This window comes from Rhinatrema bivittatum, chromosome 2, assembly GCF_901001135.1.
Source record: "Rhinatrema bivittatum chromosome 2, aRhiBiv1.1, whole genome shotgun sequence".
NCBI lineage: Eukaryota > Metazoa > Chordata > Amphibia > Gymnophiona > Rhinatrematidae > Rhinatrema > Rhinatrema bivittatum.
In genome coordinates, this window is record NC_042616.1 from 74,837,991 (window position 1) to 74,855,458 (window position 17,468).

A 17,468-nucleotide genomic window follows, 5' to 3' on the forward strand; every position below is an offset into this window, starting at 1 on the left:
CCTTGTAGATCCTTGGCACATGCTCAATCCCACGGGTAGAGACTTCACATTTTTATCCTCTCCGCACTCTTCATACTCACGGATTGATTTTTTCTTACTCTCTAATTCTCTTCTGCCACGAATTGTCACTACTGACATTTCCCTATTTAAGTTTCAGATCATGCTGCTATTTCTCTTGTCTGCAATCTCACCAATTCAATTGCGGTTCATAGACAACGGCATTTCAACTCAACATTACTGGAAGAACCTGAATTTATGTCTTTAATTGAACGGAAGATTGTAGAATATTTGCAATTCAATTCCATGGGAGAGGTTTTGGCAGCGTCACTGAGGGATGCATTTAAAGCTACAATTCATGGAGAAATTATTAGCTTTTCCATTCGCCGAGCTAAATCAGAAAAAGAAGCTTTATGTTCTCTTCAGCAACAGGCCGCTTCTCTTGAATCGGATCATATTAACAATCCATCTCCTAGGTCCCTTGCAACTCTAATTAAGGCACGCTACCAATATAATCAACTTCTTAGTTCCCAGGTTCAACTTCATGTTTCCCATTCTAAGGCACAATACTATGCTGGTAACAACAAATGTGGCCTTATGCTATCCTCTTCTTTAAAGAAGAAGATAAAAAAATGAGGATCGCTAAGATACTTTCTTCTTCCAATGCCTTACTGACTAATGACTCTGACATCCTACAGGCTTTTCGTGACTTTTATGCCCATCTATATCAGTCGAAAATCTCACCAACACCGGAGAAGTTTCAAGAGTTTTTCTCTACAATCAATCATCCGACCTTGTCTCAGGAGCAGATGGCCGCTTTAGACTTGCCTCTTACTGTTGCAGAAATAGGACTGGTGATTAACTCTTTTGCTCAGAAAAAAGCAACTGGACCTGATGGTTTCACCTCTGATTTTTATTGATCATTTCAGAAAACTCTCATCCCCCATATTCACAATTACTTTTCTACCTTTCTCCTTAATGATACTTCTGCTGCTTTCTTTACACAAGCTTGTGTAGTAGTGCTTCCAGAGCCAGGTAGGGATGAGGCGAATACAGCTAATTATCGGCCTATCTCTTTGCTAAATACAGATTACAAAATATTTGCAAAAATTGTAGCTACTCGGCTTTCTCGAGTGATGGGTTTTTTAGTTAATTCGGATCAATCCGGCTTTATTAAAAATCATCTAATAACTAATAACACTAGACTCTTTTTGTACATCCAACAGGCTGTTTTCTCTTTCTCAGTTCTGACTGTGGCAGTCTCATTGGATGCCGAAAAGGCGTTTGATTGCGTAGAATGACCTTTCTTGCTGGTTGTGCTTCACTGGTATGGGGTGGGCCCTATCTTTTTGGACTGGATTAAATTTTTGTATGCTTCTCCCACGGCATATCTTTATATTAACCAATAGATTTCTCCCTCCTTCTCCCTTCATAGAGGAACATGCCAGGGATGCCTGCTTTCTCCGCTATTATTCAACCTGGCTTTGGAACCCTTGCTATCGGCCATTAGACAAACTGATGATATACATGGTGTACCTATTGTCTCTGATATTTTTAAACTTTCTGCTTATGCAGATGATGTTCTTCTATTTTTCCAAGACTCGGAGAGTTCACTTCCACACCTGTTTGATCTCATTTCCACTTACTCCTCTTTATCAGGGTATAAGATAAATTGGCATAAAACTGAACTTTTGCTACTAAATTACTCTGCCTCCTCAATGAACCCCAATAGACTTCCTGTTCAAAAAATGTCCACTAAATTAAAATACTTAGGAGTTACCTTTTTTATGGATCCTTTGGACACTATCGCCCATAGTGAAACCAACATTTTACAATCCTTACAAGATATTACCTTGCAGTAGGGGTGTGCATTCGGATTGACCGCATTAGTAAAACGCAACTCATATTTTTTTTTTACTTAAAAAATTGATTCGACATAAACGATCGGATTTCCCACATATCGAACATAGATATGTTCGATATGTGGGAAATCGCGATTGTTGAGCCAAAATAAAAATATAAACCCCCTCACCCTCCTTAATCCCCCCCCCCCCGACTTACCACAACTCCCTGGTGATGGAGCGAGGAGTGAGGACGCCATTTCTGCAATCCTTGGCGAGAAGCATGTGACGTCGGCGGCACGTCGAGTGACGCCGGCGTCACGTGATTCCCGGCTCGTTCGGCCCAAAAAGAACTTTTGGCCAGCTTGGGGGGGGCCTCCTGACCCCCTCAAGCTGGCCAAAAGTTCTTTTTGGGCCGAACGAGCCATCCGGCGCGAACGAGCCGGGAATCACGTGGCGCCGCGTCACTCAGACGCGACGTCACGTGATTCCCGGCAAGTTCGCGCCGGACGGCTCGTTCGGCCCAAAAAGAACTTTTGGCCAGCTTGAGGGGGTCAGGAGGCCCCCCCAAGCTGGCCAAAAGTTCTTTGTGGGCCGAACGAGCCGTCCGGCGCGAACGAGCCGGGAATCACGTGACGCCGCGTCACTCGACGTGCCACCGACGTCACATGCTTCTCGCCAAGGATTGCAGAAATGACGTCCTCACTCCTCGCTCGATCACCAGGGAGTTGTGGTAAGTCTGGGGGGGGGATTAAGGAGGGTGAGGGGGTTTAATTTTTTTTTTTGCACATATGTACATATACCCAACTCATTGGATTTTTTTTATGTCCATATTGGCCGCAAGTGGGACCCCCTTTCGGACATAAAAAATATGAACATAAAATTTTGCTCTGCACATCCCTACCTTGCAGTGGTCTCCTCTCCATCTTACGTGGTAGGGCAGATTAGATACTATTAAAATGGTGTTAGCTCCAAAAATTACTTATATCTTAAATATGATTCCCATATTTTTTTCACCTGATTTCTATAAACAGGTAGATAGATTATTAGTCCATTTTCTATGGAACAATAAAGCTCCCCGTATTGCCCTCTCTAAACTAAAAAATGCTAGGAATCAGGGTGGAGTGAATTTCCCGGACTTTTACTCATCACTTGGCTTTTATATTACAGCAAGGATATTATTATTTTGATTTTGAGAACGTGGGCGCTGCTCATCCTCGTTGACTACATATTGAACGGGACAGCCTGGCTCCCTCTCCTATGTATTGTTTTCCAGGCATGACTCTTTCAACCCCCATTTCTGCTAACCACATATTAAGATCTTTACATAGAGCATTTACTGAAGTTGACACCCAGCACTCAGGCCATTCCGCAGAGTGGCAAATCTCTACTTTAGCACCCTTATGGCACAATTCATTCATTAAGATTGGAGACAGCTTATCCTCATGGCCCATATGGCAAACATGTAACATTTGGTTGGTCTCCTTGGTCTTGGAAGCTGGTAAGCTATTGCCCTTTTTTCAATTAGCTGCACATTTTGACTTACTGGCGACTCAGCAATACGCCTGGCAACAACTACAAGCTGCCTTACAGGACACTGTTTCATACTCCCCTTGCTTATCTAAAAGTTCCCTTTTTATGGGAATTTTATCAGAAACAGGGGTATAAGGGTCATCTTGCTTCTCGTCTCTATAAACTTGTAAAACAGTTCTCCTTTCGGCCTACTGTGATGTCTGCACAGATAGCGTGGTCATCTGATTTAGGAATAGAGATTACTCCTTCTATGTGGGACAATATTTGGTTAATCTCTTCTCGTATCTCACTTTCCTCCAGTTTGACGCAGACCTCCTTCTTTACTCTCCATAGAGTGGTCTGGACTCCTTGGTAGCTTCATAGAGCTGGTTTGTTAGAATCCCATAAATGTTGGTCCTGCTCTGCTTCCAATGCCACGTTATCTCACATGTTATACGATTGCCCCTTTGTTTTCACTTTTTGGCAACAGCTTTGGACCAAGGTTTCCCGTATTTTGGATTTGAACCTTCCATTATCGTATTCAATAATTATACTTAAAGGTGCTCATCCATCATTTCAACTTTCCCTACCCCAACGGAAATTATTAGATATTCTCTTAACTATTGGCCAACACAATGTCTTGTCAAACTGGAAACGTACTGAGCTGTTATCTGAACATTTATGGTGGAACACAGTATGTTTATATACTAAATATGAAAAGGCTATGGCGATCACGTTTGGTCACTTAGGTAAATGGTCTCAAGTGTTGAAACCGTTAGACACCTACATTATTTCATCGTGCTGAGTTATTTTTCTCATATAAATGTACTCCTCCGGTATGACATTTTCACACATCATGTCTTTCCTCTCTTCTTCTTCTTTCTTTCTCAGTTTCTTATACTGTTTTCCTCTTCCCCTTTCTTCTTTTCCTTCTTCTTTTTCTATTGTTTTGAGTTTGTGCTTTTTCCTTTCTGTAATCCTGACATTTGGTATGTTTTTGTCATAGGTCATTATGTTTGTACTATATGATACTGGTTTTATATTTTGGCCTGTGCTTGACTCATGTGTAATGTATACTTTAAAACTTAATAAAAAAATGAGAACAACAAAAAAAAAAGAAGACACACAGTGGAGGAAGGATGAGGACCAGGAACAAGGAGTTGCTGAAGACAACGGAGGAGACTGACCATGATGACTAATAAAGGGAATGCCAACAAGAAACCACAGGAGCAGGTCTGGAATGAAGGACTGGAACACGGTGGCAGGAAAGACGACCTGTTGCCAAGGTGCTGAAGAAAAAATGAAGGCACCTTCTATAGGGAGCAAGGAGTGATATCATCAGAAGGCACCCTTGAGTAATTCCTGCCAAACGCCTTTCAATCAGAGACATTTGGGCGCACACGCCTAGGGAACGCCTGGTGCACAGATGGAGATGGAGGCAGGCAGGGCCTGATGCATGCCGGCAGGTGAGCCAACCCATAGTGGATGGCCGCGCTGAGGAGTTGAGGAACTGGCTAGTTTGGGAGGGTAGAGACAAGGCGGGTGGCCGCGCTGTGGAGCTGGAAGGGAATGCAGTCTCTGGGAGCAAGGGTGCACGCAACAGTCCACAGCCTTGCCCCGTGGACCAGCAAACTTAGCAAGAAGTTTATGGTCCAGCAGTAAAATTTTATTTTTAGTATCATAGTGAAAAATGCCCACCCTGTGAGACATCGTGTATTTTCCATTTTTGGGCCAGAATGTTGGAATGTTTTACCAAGTTATACAAGAAAGATTGATGATATTAAGATATTTCAGAAATGCCTTCTATTTCAGGAAGCATTTGTGTAATTGTAATGAGGAATGCACTTCATATATGTTGTTTTTGTTAGATATGTATGATTTTAATATTATATTTAAATTGATTTTTAGTTGAATTTATTGTACTCCACCTAGCATGACTTTGATATAAGTGGAAGATAAATACTTGAATGAATGAAATGGATGAATGAATAAATAAATAAATATTCTTGCATGTATGGGTAGCCAATGTAAATTATACAGAGCAGGTATGGTATAGTCTAATTTCCTTGCACTTGTCAACACCCTAGCAGTCAAATTCTGTAGAAGCTGCAAAGGCCTAATTATATTAGTTGGGACTCCTAGAAGTAGGAAATTGCAATACTCAGTCCATGAAAAAATTAGTTTTTGAAGGATTAGGCAAAAGTGGGCAAATTCAAGGTATGGTTTTTAGTCAGCGCAAAATACGTAAATTATAATAGCCTATTTTTACTATTTTTTTTTTTTACAAATTCTATCATAGAAAGTTTTCTGACTACCATTACTCCAAAATATTTGATTACACAGGATATTTTAATCTCAATCCTATCAAAGTTCAATATAGGGAATTCTTCTGTAAGTGATCTTTGTGAGAGAACCATTATTTCTGTTTCCTTGGAATTAAAACAAGACAGTTATGCAATATCCATTTCTGAATAGTTAGCATGTAAATTTTTAGCTCTTTCAGAGCAAATGACAACTATTTATGGTTGGAAAGAATCTATGGATGCTGTTGGGATAGATTCAAAATCTAAGCCCAGACCTTCTATTAGCTTTCATAAAGGGGCAAGGTAAACATTAAAAAAAGGTATACTGATAATAAGGAGTCTTATGGGACTCCAGTTTTTACTTCCATCCATTTGGAGGTCTGATTCTTAACTGAAATATAAAATTCTCCAGAAATGACTTAAACCAGTTTAGACTATCTGTGAAATTCCTAAGTCCCTTAGATAGTGAACTATCTACAATCAGGTGGATTGCTGGACCGGAGGCAGCATAGATTCATCAGGGGAAGGTCCTGTAGGACAAATATGATTGATTATTTTGACTGGGTGTCTAGAAAATTGAATCAAGGAAAAATGCTTGATGTGATCTACTTGGATTTCAGCAAAGTTTTTGATATGGTCCTGCATAGGAGGATTGTGAATAAAATGAGAAGCTTGGGAGTGAGCACCAAAGTAGTGGCATGGATTACAAACTGCTTGACTGATAGAAGGCAGAGTGTAATGGCAAATGGAAACTATTCAGAAGAGAGAACCAATCTGAGTGCAGTGCCACAGAGATTGGTTTTGGGACCGGTTCTGTACAATATATTTGTGAGCAACATTGTGTAAGGAATAAAAGGTAAAGTTTGTCTATTTGTGGATGATTCTATAATCTGCAACATAGTGGACAAGCCTGAAGGAGTAGAGAAAATGAAAAAGAACGCATGAAGAGTGGTCAAAGATTTGGCAGCTGGGATTGAATGCCAAGAAGTACGGAGTAATGCATCTAGGATGCGGTAATCCAAAAGAGCTGTATGTGATGGTGAAAGAGTGATGTGTACAGACCAAGAGAAGACCTGTGGGGTGATAGTGTCTGGCAAAGCAATGTGACATGGTGACTCAGAGCTAACATCAGGAAATATTTCTTCACAGAGAGGGTGAATTCCTGGAATGCCCTTCTGGAGAAGGTAGGGAAGACAAAAACCATTAAAGAATTGAAAAGGGCATGGAATAAACACTGTGGATCCCTAGAGCCGAGAGAGTGGAAATGAAAAAAAGGGTGCATGGTGGTTACCGCAGTGAGGGAGTTACTATCCTTAAAAGAAGTAATGGGGATTATTACCCTTAACCAACATTGCACTCTGCTTCAACAGCAGGGTTTTGGGGGTAAAGTGGAATTGGATTTAGATAACAACCACGGAGGCCATGACATTTACTGTCTGGGGTACACAGACGTAAGGGAGAAAGCACAGGACTGCTTCTATGGCCATGTCCAAAAGCAAAGCACGTCAAGCAGCATTGTCTGAATTTTCAAGTTGTCTCCTCAACCAGTAAAAATATTTTTAGTAGACACTTTTTAAGGGTTTGATTGATGCTTGGTTTTGATTGTAAATATTACTAACATGATAATGTTGGGGATAATTGTCCAGAGCAGCAGTTACTACCCTAAAGAGAATCCATGTGACACAATAGGGGCAAAGGGTGGCTGTCATCAATTGACTAATGGCAGCTTGTGGCCCAGGAATGGGAGGTCACTCTTGGGCCCCCTGTTAGACCAACAAGTATTTTTGGTGAGTCCTGAAGGGCATCAGTAAGGTGGTGAAGGGGGCTGCACTGGTAGGAGGTTCCTTATTTTAATAATTGGGAAGGGTTGGGGCATTTTTTTTAAACAAAATTGAGAATGAAGAGAACCTTAATGATCTGCAGTAGACCCAAAATGGCCCCCCCCTGAATGAGCCCAATGACTACTGGAGCATTGCTAGCCTTGGCCACACAGAACTCATGTCCCAAATCTATTGGTCAGTGCCCTAATTCTGAAACAGCTGTTCTGTTTATTTCTCTGCATGGAATAGGAACTGATGATTTAGAAAAGGGAACACAGCTGTTGGGTTTTTTTTTCTCTGCAGGTTTGGCTCCAGACTCATCCCATCTGCCTCTTGTACTCACAGGAGGAGGGCATGAAATTGACCGGGTACTGCCGGCAGCATGTGGGGAGAAACAAGAGCCAGGGGAGCTGGACAAGGGAGCAGAACAATTTGCTTTGTGTTCTATGTCCTGCACCCTAAGTCTCATTTCCTCCCACCCTGGCTAGGCCTCACAGCCACAGTCACCACAGTCTGTGATCTCAGGATTCAGGATTCAGCTGAGGGCAGAGTGGGGGATGAGTAAGGAGGCATCTTAGAGCACATTTAGGGAGCTTTAAGTGATTCATGGGGAAGGAGGTGAATGCTGGAGGCGAGTCAGGTGAAGAAGGGGTGAATGCTAGTGGGAGGATATAAGAAAGGATAAATGTTGGCGGAGATGAACAGAGGGCTGTAGCAAAAGAAGGAGAGGCAAATTCAGTATCATTTCCCAATTTCCTGAAATCAGGGTTTCATGAGAATCATATGGGAAAAGGGATGTATGTGGAAGAGTGCAGGGGTGAAATACCTCAGAAGGGTGAATAAAATCTAATGATAATGAGGTGGAAAAGAGAGCTGAGGACAAGGTTCTATATGCAAACAAGCCAGAGGTGGAAATGGGGTGAAGAGAGCCAGAAGTCTGTTGGGGATAGGGCTGAGTTAGTGATGATGTGTGTGTGTATGAGAGAAAGCAAAGGTAATGATGGGAGGGGGGATATTCTAAAGTTTTATGGCATCGGGGGAGATAAGGGAGGGCTAGAGGTGTAATGGGGACAGGAGGAAAATGAAGGAGAGCCAGAGGTGTGCAGCAGCAGACAAAAAAGCAAATAGAATGCTAGGGATTCTTAGGAAAGGAATGGAGAATAAAAAACAGAGAATATCATAATGTTTTGCTCCATGGCACGACTTCATCTTGAGTACTGTGTGCAGTTCTGGTCAGTACATCACAAAAAAGATATAGAAGAATTAGAAAAGGTACAGAGAAGGGTGATCAAAATGATAAAGGGTATAGAACAATTCCCCTATGAGCAAAGGCTAAACAGGTTAGGAATCTTCAGTTTGAAAAGGTCTATAAAATAAGTGGAATGGAATGAGTGAACATTAATCGTTTGTTTACTCTTTCAAAAAGTACAAGGACTAGGGGATACACAATAAAGTTAATGGGTGATATTTTTTAAACTAATAAGAAAATATTTTTTTACTTAATAAATAATTAAGCTCTGGATTTTTTTGCCAGAGGATGTGGTGAAAGCTAATGCTATTAGTATAGCTGCATTTAAATAAGGTTTGGACAAGTTCCTGGATGAAAAGTTTATAAACCATTATTAAGGTGGAGTTGCAGAAATCTACTTCTTACCCCTGGGATAAGCAACTTGGAATCTATCTAACCCTTGGGATCCTGTCAGGTACTTGTGATCTGGACTAGCCAATGTTGGAAACAGGATACTGGGCTTGATGGGCCTTTGGTCTGACCTAGTATGGCAAGTCGTTTGTTCTTATGTTGTAACCTGACTGGCGAGGTATGTCCAGAGGACTGGGTTGAGAACCCCTGGGCTAATTGTAAGGCTGTTTATACCAAAGGTAGGCAAGTGCTGCAATCTAGTCAGGTTTTCAGGATAACCACAGTGAATATGCATGAGATGCATTTGCATGCAATGGAGTTGTAAATGCAAATGCATCTTATGATTATTTAGTGTGGATATCCTGAAAACCCAAATGGCTTGCAGTTTTTGAGGACAAGAGTTGCCTACCTTTGGTCTAGACATTGCAATCAATGCATGCAATACTGTGAAAGGTAATCAAGCATAAAGTGTAATGCATATTATGGGAGTTCCTATTCAGTTTGCTAGGTAGGTAACTAGGCTCCTAGAATAAGGAAACATTAACTTAAAGGACATACATTAAGAAAAAACAAGAGATAAGGCTGTTTAGTGTAAGTCTGCAGTTGCTAAATTTTCCCCTTGTAAAATATTTGCAAAATGAAAATTAAATTTTTAGCACAGTACAGAAGCATATTAGCATTGCTCCATTGACTTCACATTATGTTTCTCTAGAATACAACAGTTTAATAAGAATGTACCAGGTTTTTTTCTTTTGCACATGAAAAGATTTTCATGAATAAATAAATTAATATGGTGGAAGGTTTTGAAAAAAAGGACAAAAAATTACAATTTTTAAAAAAATTATTTGCAAAATAAGAAATGCACATGTTAAACATCCTTTGTAGAAGGCCTCTCTATCTCCCAGTGATTCTCTTCACCTTAAGCACAATAGCCAGCCTTGTAAAACTATCCAAGAAGCTGATTTTGTGCAAAACTTGCAGCTTTCAAGTATCAATAACTTGGATAGTGCAAAAGTGCTTGTCAGCACAGTGTAAATACACATGCTTCAGCAGTACCCTGTCTCAATATGTTAGGTTTACAATATGCTGTGAAAACATGCCAAAAATATGTATCACAAATCATCCGGTATACCGTTAACAACAATAGAGGGATTATACATACCCAGTGTCATCGAAGTGAAGCCTCAGAACAGCCCATACAGTCACACAAATAGTAGGGGTGCCTGGAAGTTCAAGAATGAGATAGATGTTTTTGGTCAGCATGTTACGCAGAATTCACAAAGTACCTGCCTCAAATAAAGTCATTAGCAGTAGGATAAGTAAGCTGGTATGTCAAAACTTGCAGTCCTATATCAAAAATCCAGGATGTTATGTTGGTGAAACTTGAGTTATATACATAAATGGTAAGAACATTCTGAAATATGATATTCAATGTTATTATTTAGTATTTGAATCTTATATGTAAGTTAACTTGTAGTCTCTCATCTTAGAAACACATATCAAAAAGATTCCCATACTCGAATGTTACGTAAATGTTATGCCATTTGGTTCTGCATTGTTCTGAATGTGTTTTAATTGAAAAAAAAATGTATTAAAAATTAGTGTTTTGGGGCAGCGTGTTTGGAAACTCTGACATTGGTTGCCAGCTGAGGATCCATTCCATACTTATGGTGCAGTCCTCCCATGCTATGGAAAGGTGATGGGGATCTATAAATGTCACTTCACAGTGGTGCGCAACTGCTGGCATGCTGAGGCCATGTGCCAAAGGGGCACAACCAGAGGACTGGTTTGTTGGGGGTTGGACCTCCCAGCAATTTTTTCTGAAGTCTCCAGGATATTACAGATAGTATCCCCCCCCCCCCCCCCACACACACACACACACACACCGAGTCTGCATTCTCATCCTCTCCTTCCCAGCCTACTCAGGAGGGATTTTTTACAATGATGAGTTCTTACAAGGATGGAGGAACGTGGAGCCTTTGGCTCCAGTCATAGTGTCTCTCTCAGCCCTGAGAGCCCTATTGCCTCTGCAGGTTGGATCCTTGGCCCAGACTAGACGTGAGACTGGAATTTGATTGGTTAATATATCCATATCTTCTTCCCTTCAGGAAGGACAGCTTCCGTCTGGTGGGTGGTCTATGTCTAGTCCCACAAGGTCAGCAGTGATCAGTTATTCACCCCTTGGGAAACCTGCTATTATAACAATGGATGTATTATGGACTGCTATTATTAATCTGGAAAAATCTCTTTCTTTTAGAATAGACTCAACTTTGGGATCCTTTGGGGAGTGATCTTCTAAAACTGATGGGCATTCTTAACGTATTAAGCAAAACGGAGAATAGATTAATGACGTAAAAGATATATGTTTAAATTTACATTTAATTACAGATAATGTGGTTCTTCATCTCCCCAATGGAAATGCTGAATAGGTTTTACCTAGATTTTTGAAGGTTTCCAAAAAGATGATTCCCAGTATTCTTGAGCAGTCTAATTCTGAAATTACTGAAAGAGCAACATTGTTGGTTACATCTACTCAGGAATCAGATAAACAACGGATTCTGAGGCTACTTTTCATTTCAGAGATGACTTTTTTTAGGCCAGAAGATTTCATTGTTTCCAGATGTAGTTAAAGAAATGCAACAGAGAAGGAAACATTTCTTTAAAAAGAAAAACAGAATGTTCTAGCTTTGGGTGCATGTTTCTTCTTAAATTTTCCCTGTATATGTTTGGTTCAATTAGGAGTCAAGTATGTATTTTTTATCCAATCCAGTTGAAGAATTTCTCCAGATCAAGTATATTTCAGATAAAACTGTTCCATAAGTATCTGCACATAGGCCATATAGTACTTCTTTTGGTGATTCTTTTTTCTTCTATATTTGTATTGGTTTCCTTTATACCTTCCCCCTAATTGTTGTCTAATTAACAGTGATAACAAGTATGTTTCTTTTTTTTTTTGTCTTGTTGATTTTTTTCCCAGGTAGATTGCTGTGCTTTTCTATTTTCAAGAGTTTGTTGATTAAATATTTCTGGAATTTAATAATAATAATAATAATAATAATAATAATATAAAATAAATTGTGTCTAGAACTCAGAAAAGAGAAGAAATAGGTACTTCCATGGATAAAACAGCTACTACCATATCCCAAGTGCTTTCCTAAAACCTGGTATTACGCCACATTCCCTCATACAAAGGATAAAAGAGGTATTGGTTTCTTGGCATTTCTTCTAGATTGTAAAACAGAATAGCAGGGATCTTCTACAGTCTTGGCTGTTGAGAAAACCAGGTTACATAATGAGGATATATAGTATCAGGGATTACTGTATGCAGTGGCATGAAAGAGAACCAGAATTGGAGTTTGGAGCCTCTTTTAGTCCAGTTTATGGAGGAAGCAATATTTCCCTTCCATCAGAAGAGAGTATGATGAAGACATAAGTTGCAAATTTCATAAAGGGCATAGACCAGCTCTGGCTTGCTTTAAGGGGCACAGTCATAGAAGTTGTCTCTCAGATGGGATACTTTTTTCTAGGGAGTCAAGAACACAACTCTTCTGCTGTGGAAGGACTATGCAACTTGGAATCTGAGTTTAGTTTTGAAGGGATCTGACCTTCCTTCCTCTGAAGCCTCTTAGGAAATCTCTTTGAGGCTTGTTACTGAAGTCACTCTTTGGTAGTCTTTGGTAATTTCAATGGAAAAGGTATCTCTGAACCCAGTACTATCCTTCTTCTAAAGGCAGGGCCAGTAAAAGGGCATTAAGTACCTTAGGTGAACCTTCTGCCTTGCGCCTGCCCCCCCTCCCCCAGTCCTGGCCCTGTCCCTGACCTCATTCACTGAGATGCTGCTCATGGCCCACCAAGTGTCTGCTTTTCTTGGCTGTAAGCAGGATGGCACTGCTTGCAGCCAGACAATTCTGTGCTTCTCTGGGCCATGAACAAGATGGATACCGCTCATAGCCTGCTGAGTCTCTATTCCTCTCGGCCATAAGCAGGATAGGCTCCGCTCATGGTCCCATGACTGCTCTTTGCCACCTGCTAATGGTTGGCACCCTGGGTGACCATCTAGTTTGTGTTGTAACCCTGCTTTAAGGGCCTCAGTGTGCAACCTGGGAAAGGCTCCACCTTTGATGTAGAATTCCTGAGAGCTATTGTAGCTTCTTCCCACCTGAACCGGGTGGAGCTTTGATACATCTCACTTGTTTGGACTGTTCTGATATGGACGTTAAAAAAGATGAAATATAAAATTATATGTTAATTTCCTTTCCTTTCATCCTGCCAAACCAGTCTAGAGCCCTTCTAGAGAACACTGGTCTAATCATGACCTTGGTGTAGGGATTATTTAATTCATAGATTAATGCTTGGAATATAAAACATTTTGATGACAGCCCCCCCCCCCCCCCCCGAAGTTCTAAAATGTTTATCCAAATCTGGAATGCCTAAATCCACTCTTTTCCTGAAGAGTTCCAATCTAGGTTTAAGTTATACTAAAGTGGGGACCTGTTCAAAAATAAAAATTTGCATTGGTGGAATTTTTCAGTGTTGTATAAGTTTATTCTTGACCATATTGTTGGATAAGTCGGGTCATGTTATGCTTTTAGGGGGTGGAGGCTTGGTATTTGGTGTCACAGAATTTTGTAATCTTTATAGGTCTTTGTAAACTGAAAAAATTCAATAAAGGATTTAAAAAATTGAGTCACAGAGTGAAGGTTTACATGTGATTCCCACATGGTAGGAGCACAAGATGGCGCTGGCCATCCATTGCTCCTACCATGTGACAGGGGTCAACCAATGGCACCGGTAGCCCCTGTGACATAGTAAGGTCAAAGGCTATCAGCGCCATTTTGAATACCGGCAGCCGAGGGCGTGAGTGCAGGAGATGGCTCCTGGACCCCCCACTGGACCACCAGGGAGTTTTGGTAAGTCTTGGGGGAGTCAGGAGGGTGGGGGGGTTGTAGTTAATTCAATTTTAGCCGGGAAACGAATAAGAATGAACGCATTAACGTATTGGGCGCCCCCCTTGCCGAATGCAACGTATCTGCCCCCCGACGAATACGAATTCCGAATGCAACGTATGGCTTCCCTCTGCACATCCCTATTTTCTCTGAAAAATATGGAACACTAAGTTCCTGATCCTTTGTAAAGCAAAGTAAAAAATACAATAGTATTGTCTTTATTAGGTTTTTTTGTTTTGTTTTTGTTGGGGTGGAGACTTTTAAGTGATTTCTGTGACTTTTATGGCCCACTACTTAAAAGTTATGGGATCAGATATGCTAACTGTTTTCTTCCACTTTGTGCCTATGAGGAAAATGCTTAATATACAGGGCCCATAATGGGTTAAAAGAAATAGGAGTATACATTTTATAGTAAGCATTAAGACTAGGTCATAGTAAAAGATATTAAAACATATCACTTCCTTATAGAACAAAGTTAGAGTGAACACAGAGAGAAAGCAATCAAAAGAGGCCAGTTTTTAAAATCCAATTACAGTATCATCTTTAAAGTTCCCAGTATTTTCTCTCATGTCTTGTGATTTATTAATATTTTCTCATGGGATCATAAAGCTTTTCAAGGAAAATTACCCTACAATGAACTGGGCACAACACTGCTCCTGAGTGCTGTCAGTCTGGAGAAGAAGTGATGTCACAGATTAAGATATCTGCATAAATGGGGATTACTGATCAGATACAGCAAAATTAGCTAAAATAAAGTTTTTGTAAAGAAGAAAACTACTCATAAGCAGAAATATCAGGATTTAGCTGTACAGAACATGATGCCCTGGTGATGAACCACCAAAGTAAATAGTAGGGATGTGAATCGTTTTCCATATCGTCTTAACGATAGAAATCGTGTGGCAGGGCAAGAAAATCGTCTTAGGCCCGATTTTTTAGTTAAAAAATCGTTAAAAATCGTTTTTTTCCGATTAGTGCGCACTAACTCGAGTTAGTGCGCACTAACTGGGAGTTAGTGCGCACTAACTGAAAATGATACAATTTGACACTTTTCAGGTCAGTTAAGGTCAGTTTAGGAATGAATATGTATTCCTATTGGCTGCCCTCTTATTTATTCATGTTACCAAGTTTCCTACTGACAGTATATGGGGGATGGGAAATGGAAACAGTTGGTAGCTTGACAAAACAAGTAATGTGATCAGTCAATGTGACTAGAACTTGTGCCCTAACCCTGATACCAGGGGTATTGTGATCTTCCTGCACACAGTGCCCTATCCCTATTAATACCAGGAGTGTTGTGATCTTCCTGCACACAGTGCCCTATCCCTAATACCAGGGGTGTTGTGATCTTCCTGCACACAGTGCCCTATTCCTGATACTGGGGGTGTTGTGATCTTCCTGCACGCAGTGCCCTATTCCTGATACCGGGGGTGTTGTGATCTTCTTGCACACATCCCGGTATCAGGGATAGGGCACTGCATGCAGGAAGATCACAACACTCCTGGTATTAATAGGGATAGGGCACTGCATGCAGGAAGATCACAACACTCCTGGTATTAATAGGGATAGGGCACTGCATGCAGGAAGATCACAACACCCCTGGTATCAGGGATAGGGCACTGTGTGCAGGAAGATCACAATACCCCGGAGGAGTGAGGGTCAGGCAGCTCCCCCCTGTCTGTGAAGCCAGCCTCTCACTAGTAATGCAGGGAGGGAGCTGTCTCAGACTTCACCATCCTCCCCCCCCCCTCACCCACACACCATTCACTAGCTGGGACATGGGGGAAGTCAGGAGTGAGGGTCAGGCAGCTCCCCCCTGTCTGTGAAGCCAGCCTCTCACTAGTAATGCAGGGAGGGAGCTGTCTCAGACTTCACCATCCTCCCCCCCCCCCCCCTCACCCACACACCATTCACTAGCTGGGACATGGGGGATGTCAGGAGTGAGGGTCAGGCAGCTCCCCCCTGTCTGTGAAGCCAGCCTCTCACTAGTAATGCAGGGAGGGAGCTGTCTCAGACTTCACCATCCTCCCCCCCCCCCCTCACCCACACACCATTCACTAGCTGGGACATGGGGGAAGTCAGGAGTGAGGGTCAGGCAGCCCCCCCCTGTCTGTGAAGCCAGCCTCTCACTAGTAATGCAGGGAGGGAGCTGTCTCAGACTTCACCATCCACCCCCCCCCCCTCACCCACACACCATTCACTAGCTGGGACATGGGGGAAGTCAGGAGTGAGGGTCAGGCAGCTCCCCCCTGTCTGTGAAGCCAGCCTCTCACTAGTAATGCAGGGAGGGAGCTGTCTCAGACTTCACCATCCTCCCCCCCCCCCTCACCCACACACCATTCACTAGCTGGGACATGGGGAAGTCAGGAGTGAGGGTCAGGCAGCTCCCCCCTGTCTGTGAAGCCAGCCTCTCACTAGTAATGCAGGGAGGGAGCTGTCTCAGACTTCACCATCCTCCCCCCCCCCCTCACCCACACACCATTCACTAGCTGGGACATGGGGGAAGTCAGGAGTGAGGGTCAGGCAGCTCCCCCCTGTCTGTGAAGCCAGCCTCTCACTAGTAATGCAGGGAGGGAGCTGTCTCAGACTTCACCATCCTCCCCCCCCCCCCTCACCCACACACCATTCACTAGCTGGGACATGGGGGAAGTCAGGAGTGAGGGTCAGGCAGCTCCCCCCTGTCTGTGAAGCCAGCCTCTCACTAGTAATGCAGGGAGGGAGCTGTCTCAGACTTCACCATCCTCCCCCCCCCCCCCCTCACCCACACACCATTCACTAGCTGGGACATGGGGGAAGTCAGGAGTGAGGGTCAGGCAGCTCCCCCCTGTCTGTGAAGCCAGCCTCTCACTAGTAATGCAGGGAGGGAGCTGTCTCAGACTTCACCATCCACCCCCCCCCCCTCACCCACACACCATTCACTAGCTGGGACATGGGGGAAGTCAGGAGGGAGGGTCAGGCAGCTCCCCCCTGTCTGTGAAGCCAGCCTCTCACTAGTAATGCAGGGAGGGAGCTGTCTCAGACTTCACCATCCTCCCCCCCCCCCCCTCACCCACACACCATTCACTAGCTGGGACATGGGGGAAGTCAGGAGTGAGGGTCAGGCAGCTCCCCCCTGTCTGTGAAGCCAGCCTCTCACTAGTAATGCAGGGAGGGAGCTGTCTCAGACTTCACCATCCTCCCCCCCCCCCCCTCCCCCACACACCATTCACTAGCTGGGACATGGGGGAAGTCAGGAGTGAGGGTCAGGCAGCTCCCCCCCTGTCTGTGAAGCCAGCCTCTCACTAGTAATGCAGGGAGGGAGCTGTCTCAGACTTCACCATCCTCCCCCCCCCCCCCCTCACCCACACACCATTCACTAGCTGGGACATGGGGGAAGTCAGGAGTGAGGGTCAGGCAGCTCCCCCCTGTCTGTG

At 42.9% G+C, this 17,468-nt stretch overlaps 1 protein-coding gene and 1 long non-coding RNA gene across 2 annotated transcripts in view; one reads left to right on the plus strand and one right to left on the minus strand.

Moving 5' to 3' along the window:
* ADCYAP1R1 (ADCYAP receptor type I) overlaps positions 1-17,468 on the minus strand; it is a 596,453-nt gene that overhangs the window by 79,645 nt on the left and 499,340 nt on the right. Inside the window, exon 11 of the mRNA XM_029588349.1 lies at positions 10,275-10,335. Within this exon, the coding sequence (XP_029444209.1) occupies positions 10,275-10,335 (61 nt within the window). The remainder of the gene's footprint in view (positions 1-10,274; positions 10,336-17,468) is intronic.
* LOC115084051 overlaps positions 1-17,468 on the plus strand; it is a 117,927-nt gene that overhangs the window by 15,791 nt on the left and 84,668 nt on the right. The gene's annotated exons all lie outside the window — the stretch shown is intronic.